General features: G+C 38.2%; 2 protein-coding genes across 2 annotated transcripts in view; one reads left to right on the top strand and one right to left on the bottom strand.

Moving 5' to 3' along the window:
* The first annotated feature begins 917 nt into the window (after positions 1 to 917).
* Positions 918 to 4,092, top strand: LOC122648840 (cytochrome P450 87A3). The gene is made up of 9 exons (XM_043842106.1): positions 918 to 1,117; positions 1,237 to 1,561; positions 1,655 to 1,804; positions 1,983 to 2,237; positions 2,329 to 2,418; positions 2,533 to 2,611; positions 2,717 to 2,823; positions 3,344 to 3,471; positions 3,569 to 4,092. Exons 1-9 carry the CDS (start codon positions 918 to 920, stop codon positions 3,660 to 3,662), a joined length of 1,428 nt encoding a protein of 475 aa, XP_043698041.1. The 3' UTR covers positions 3,663 to 4,092.
* A 189-nt stretch (positions 4,093 to 4,281) lies between these two features.
* The window catches only part of LOC122655143 (protein HAPLESS 2), a 68,017-nt gene continuing 66,298 nt past the window's right edge, over positions 4,282 to 6,000 (bottom strand). Inside the window, exons 17-18 of the mRNA XM_043849372.1 lie at positions 4,793 to 4,893; positions 4,282 to 4,700 (exon numbers count right to left, since the gene is read on the bottom strand). Coding sequence (XP_043705307.1) covers positions 4,282 to 4,700; positions 4,793 to 4,893 — 520 coding nt within the window. The remainder of the gene's footprint in view (positions 4,701 to 4,792; positions 4,894 to 6,000) is intronic.

The following is a 6,000-nucleotide window of genomic DNA, read 5'->3' as shown; positions in this document are numbered from 1 at the left end:
CCGGTTTTCAAACAGAATTGAAACCAATAGCACAAAACGAACTGAACCGAGTCCAACCTGAATCGAAACTGAAACCGAAAAGTCATTATTGGTTCAGTTTCGGTTTCCCTGAAGTTCACACCAAAATGAAAAAACCAAACCAAGCCCAAACCGAACCGCCCGATTGATACCCCTACTCATGCTCCTGCAAATGCATTTCAAGACCTCTTGTTATGTACTGTTAAAAGTTAAAAAACACTCATAAGAACACCATATTACCATTTTGAGAGAGAGAGAGAGAGAGGATTTAGAGTTTTTTTTCCCCCCTTAAACAAAAGTTTTAGAGAATACCCAAGATTTAAATAGTCCATGGGACGTGGGGTATGTCGAGTGAAGGAGCAACAAGGTGGCTAACAGCTGAAGGAATGAGGAAGGATCGTGTAAGCTTCAAATTCCTCTGGTCATGTTAGGCTTAATACACCCTACCTTGCTTGCTTCATTTTAATAAAAGCCCTCCCCGTTGACAAGGGAGAATTATGGGTGGTCTTAGACAAAATTATTTTATCTCCAACCAAACCACCTCTGTAAGGCCTTTTTGAGCAACTAACTATACAAAAACCAAAGACCAAAAACTTCTATTTTATTATCATTATTTTCTTTATACATACAAAGCTGTGTTACCCAGTTCATCTATTTAAGTACTTCTTCCTCATGGTCAGCTGAGATACATGCCAGCACTGCTGTCCCTCTTCTCTCTCTCTCTCTCTCTCTCTCTCCAATTTAAAAGCAAAATTTCTTGCATTCTTGCCTACCCAGTTAGTCTCTTCTCTTCTCTTCTCTTCTCTATATATACTCATTTCAGTACAACCACCACCACCACCACCATCACCATCACCAGCAAGCTAAGCCCCTTATTGCTTTCCGATCCCACATACACAATGTGGTCCATTTTTTTGTGGACTGGAGCTTTGGTTATCTTATACATTACACATTGGGTCTACAGCTGGAGGAATCCCAAATGTAATGGAAAACTCCCACCAGGCTCAATGGGTTTCCCTCTAATTGGAGAGACCCTTCAGTTCTTCTCCCCCAATACCTCCTCTGATATTCCTCCTTTCATCAAACAGAGAATGGAAAGGTAATTAAGTTTTTTTTTTTTTGTTTTTTGTTTATTTTTGGACTTTTGATAGCCAGTCATTTCCTAAGCTAGAACAGAATGAATCTAAAACATGTTCTGGTATAATATCATTTTCACAGATATGGACCAGTGTTCAGAACCAGCCTTGTGGGTCGACCTGTCATTATATCTACAGACCCAGATCTCAACTATTTCATCTTCCAACAAGAAGGTCAATTGTTCCAGAGTTGGTACCCAGATACCTTCACAGAGATCTTTGGTAAACAAAATGTGGGTTCACTACATGGTTTCATGTACAAGTACCTCAAGAATTTGGTTTTGAATCTGTTTGGCCCTGAAAACATTAAAGATGGGCTCCTCCCTGAAATAGAAAAATTTGCCAAGAAAAACTTACATCTCTGGTCATCTTGGGACAGTGTAGAAGTGAAGGAAGCCACTGCAACGGTATAAGTTCAGACAGAGTACTTGATTTCTCAATAATTTTCATTGTAATGCTATTGTGTTGATTGTAATGGTTCTTAATTTGGATCGCTACAGATGATATTTGATCTAACTGCAAAGAAACTGATCAGTTATGACTCCGCCAAGTGCCGCGACAATCTGAGGGAGAGTTTTGTTGCTTTCATACAAGGACTAATTTCATTCCCTTTGGATATTCCTGGCACGGCTTATCACAAATGTTTGCAGGTACTTTTACTCTCAAATGTGTGTTGGGACTTAATAGAACTCATCCTTAATAGTTAGCCTTTAAGGAGAGGGGTGCAAGTCCTTATAAGCTTTTACATTGGGCTACTTACATCCGATGTGAGATTATTGCTTTTGCGTGAAACCCAATAAAATAGATATAATGGCGCTCTTTGTGCAGGGAAGGAAGAGAGCAATGAAGCTGCTCAAGGATATGTTCCATGAGAGACGAGCAATGCCGGAGGAGAAGCGAAAAGGAGATTTTTTCGACCATGTCTTAGAAGAATTGAAGAAAGAAGGAACAATCCTTACTGAGGCAATTGCTTTGGATTTGATGTTTGTCCTTCTCTTTGCCAGTTTTGAGACAACTTCCTTGGCTCTAACTTTATCCATGAAGCTCCTTTCTGACAACCCTTCAGTGCTCAATGAATTAACGGTCAGTAACACATCCCCAGTTTATGATTCTAGTATTGTTTCTATCTCTCACATCCATGATTTTAAAATCTTGTTCTTTGATGTATGATCAGGAAGAACATGAGAAAATTGTAAGGAGCAGAGAGAATGTTGATTCTGGGGTTACATGGAAGGAATACAAATCAATGAGTTTTACATTTCAGGTGAGCCAAGCAACCCATTTTGACAAGTCTTCTTCCTTTTCTTGTCTCTTTTCTTCCCCTCCCTTTTTAATGGAACCTTGAGAACCCTTTTTAATTGACCTGTTAAAATTGCAGGTAATCAATGAAACAGTGAGGTTGGCAAATATAGTCCCTGGAATCTTCAGAAAATCACTTAGAGAAATCCAATTTAAGGGTATGTTTATGTTTATCATTTGACTAATCAAATTCTAGTTAAAAAAGAAAATTGAGCCTTGTTACATTTGGAGCATTACTCAGGCAAATTTGTCTGGTTCTTCAGGTTATACAATTCCAGCAGGTTGGGCGGTTATGGTTTGTCCTCCAGCTGTCCATTTGAACCCTGCCAAGTATACAGATCCTACTGCCTTCAATCCAGGGAGATGGAAGGTTAGGCCCATATCTTCAGTATTTTATCCTTTTTCCTTTGTTTTCTTCCCTTTTCTTTCCTCATTAGATGTGGTATTTTATTCTAGGACTAACTTTACCTTCACCAGCGGAGAAGTAAGAATTCCTTCACCAATGGTGATGTGACCCTGAGATTGGACTACTGTGTCATCAACTCCCAACCCCTACTGGAGAGGCTATAAAATATGTTTCCACATACTAATCAAATGGTCAGATATCCATGATGAGGACATTCTCTCTCTCTTTTTTAATGAGAGGGAGGGAAGATGAGAACGAAGAGGCTTGAACGCAAGACCTCCTAGTAGGGTGGGCTTTTACACTCCACACTTTCTACCAACTGCACTAGGCAGTTGTTCTCAGGACATTCTCTCTTAACTAGGTCCTTCATTCTATAGTTCTTCCTAATGCATTCCCATCACATATCAACTTGTTTGTCACTAGGTCCTTCATTCTATAGTTCTTCCTAATGCATTCCCATCACATATCAACTTGTTTGTCACAGGGCATTGAATTAAATGGTGCAACAAGGCATTTCATGGCTTTTGGTGGTGGCATGAGGTTTTGTGTTGGAACAGAGTTTACCAAGGTGCAAATGGCTACCTTTCTTCACTGCTTAGTTACGAAGTACAGGTAAGAACACAAATCCACACACACCTCTCATGCTCATGGACAAACTCATGTATATATAGATAGAGAGGGACTGATTTATCATGTTTGGTTTTGTCAGATGGACAACTATTAAGGGAGGAGATATAGTTCGTACCCCTGGTTTGGCATTTCCAAATGGTTATCATATCCGGATATCAGAGAAGCATAGTTAAAAGCATTCCAAATGAACATTTCATGCATCAAAACATATCGATGCAATGCAAGTTACTTATGGCTTGAGACAATATAACCTTTCACTTACAAGTTGCAGAGGGAGTCATAAGTTGTCTTCAGGCAGTGTAGAGAAAAGGAGAAACAAATTATTCCGAAACCAAAACCACTTTGAAAATATATTTTCCATTCTTGGTTGCTTACCAACTTTTGTGAATAGACTTGAGGTTTGCTCCCTTTTCCCTCTTCCTCAATGAATAATGGAGATTTTCACAATGTTGTCTTTTTTTTTTTTTTGTAAAGGGGAGGAGGTGTGAGGGGGAGAAGGGAATCCAGAAAATGTAACTTACCAGTATGAAAATTTACATGTAACAACTAGTGTAAATGTTTCCAACTCATGATTTTGTGTCAAGTGCAGACTACCTTTTTTGAGATTTCAAATATATAAAATTGTCAAAAGAAAGAACTGACAAGTAGAATGAGCATAACAATATCATGCCAACTGCAGCAACTGATTCAGTCATTATTCACTCGGCTTACAGTAGGTTTTGAATTGGATGTGGTCCTTCAGCTACCATGTTTGTGCTATTTATAATTTTATATGCTATCTTTTTTTCCTGCTCAGACAATTTTTGATGGCCCTTTATATCTTTCTTTGAGCCTGCGGTGGTCAAGTTTTTCATCCATCGAACCATCTCCTTTCCTCCTTGTGTAGTGTCCCCCACCCGAATTTTTACCTCTATCAAGTTTGTGTCTGTCTGTATGAGCATGGCGAAGATGGTAATAATCAGTTCCTAAATCAGCATGCCTGTGCTTGTGAAGCTCATGACGAACATGACTGCTTTGTTTATTTTGTACACTATAATGCCTGCCTTCCTTCTTGTGATGCCTACGAAGATGGTTGTGAGTACTGCCAAGACGTGTACCATACTTCATATCCACTCCAGCTCTTTGCTTCTTCTCCTCAAATTGATCATCCCACCACTCATGAATTGGGTCAAAGAATCCTTTTTGGTGTAAAAGCCAAAGAAGCACAATCACTGCAACTCAAACAATAATAGATTATTCATATGTAGCATGTTTCTGAAAACAATCCACCCTAAGCAGAAACTGACCAAGAAAAAAAATTAACCTGTTGGAAAGATAGCCAAAAACAAACCGAACATCATTACCCAACTCATACAAATATACTGTATGTGGCAACTGAAGTCGAAAAACCCGGAGCATTTCCTTCTGCTTGTAAAAAGAACCAAAAGTACATCAGTAGGCTGTCAGACAGGTTTCAAAAATGTCTGTGTGAGGGTGCAGGACTGCTGGTGGGTAAGGACTCAATACTTAATGCAGTTAAAAAGAAAATTATAATAGCCAAGAAATTTTTTTTTTGAAAGAACAGATTTGTAAGCCTACTTAAAAACTTGGTGCATTATGCTTTAAATGTGTCAGACTGGTCTGTTCCCCGCAAGATTATCCATGTTATATCACCTAATACCTTGGCAATCATCTGATTGTTCTAATCTTTTTTATTTTTTATGTCTTGGAGAGGAAGGGGAAGATGCAGTTCAAAGGTAAAAACCATGATAGAAAGGAACTAAGAGTTCAGTTTGCCATATCAAAATGTACTGTCAGAAAGGTGAGGTGATTAGTGTAAAGTAAACTATGGTTTTAAAAAATGGTCCAGGGAAGTTTCCAAATCAAATGAAGATATTTAAGTCGTTCATAGAACAATATATCATGAAGTCGGTCACTCTCACAGCACTTTCTCAAATCCAGGGAAAAGAAAGGATGTTGAATTCATTAACTTCTCTGAATTTTTGTGAGCACACGAATCTTGTTTCTAATGAAAAATTTTATGAATAAAAAGTTCAAAAGATCATAAATTTTCCATTTATTTGTGTCAAGTGGTATTTTATGTGGAAACAGATGGTGAGGCCCATGACTCATTTCCAATTAAAGGAAAAGGAATTTAAAAAGATCAAGCAAATTTGACATTAATGAATTTGGATACTTTTGGGGGAGGAAAAGGGGGAAAGTTTGGGGGGGGGGTGCATAATTGTATTTTAGGAAAGAAAATATATATTGGTCCGCAACTCGAGGAGTCACATTAGCCCACACTATGAGAACAGTTAGTAGTTTCTCTGGATAAAAAGAATGTGATTACTCTCTGCACTATGCCATTCCAAAATTTAATCAACCATACAGAAAGAGGACGTACATTTGGCATCGACCTCAGAATTCCTTTTCTTTTCCACTTCTATTGCACTTCTATTTTACTCTTCATTTTGACTGAGAATATTCTTGTAAGTTCTCTTGTTTTGTTGTACAGCTATAATGTAATTTAAT

The sequence above is a fragment of the Telopea speciosissima genome, chromosome 1, assembly GCF_018873765.1.
Source record: "Telopea speciosissima isolate NSW1024214 ecotype Mountain lineage chromosome 1, Tspe_v1, whole genome shotgun sequence".
NCBI lineage: Eukaryota > Viridiplantae > Streptophyta > Magnoliopsida > Proteales > Proteaceae > Telopea > Telopea speciosissima.
Note: the sequence above shows the minus strand (reverse complement) of the source record. Positions and strands in the feature narration are given on the sequence as shown.

Coding starts and splice junctions, on each gene's coding strand:
- LOC122648840 (XM_043842106.1), top strand. CDS start 918: ATGTGGTCCATTTTTTTGTGGACTGGAGCTTTGGTTATCTTATACATT. Junction 2,419..2,532: donor CAATGAGTTTTACATTTCAG/GTGAGCCAAGCA, acceptor TTAAAATTGCAG/GTAATCAATGAAACAGTGAG. Junction 3,472..3,568: donor TGCTTAGTTACGAAGTACAG/GTAAGAACACAA, acceptor TGGTTTTGTCAG/ATGGACAACTATTAAGGGAG.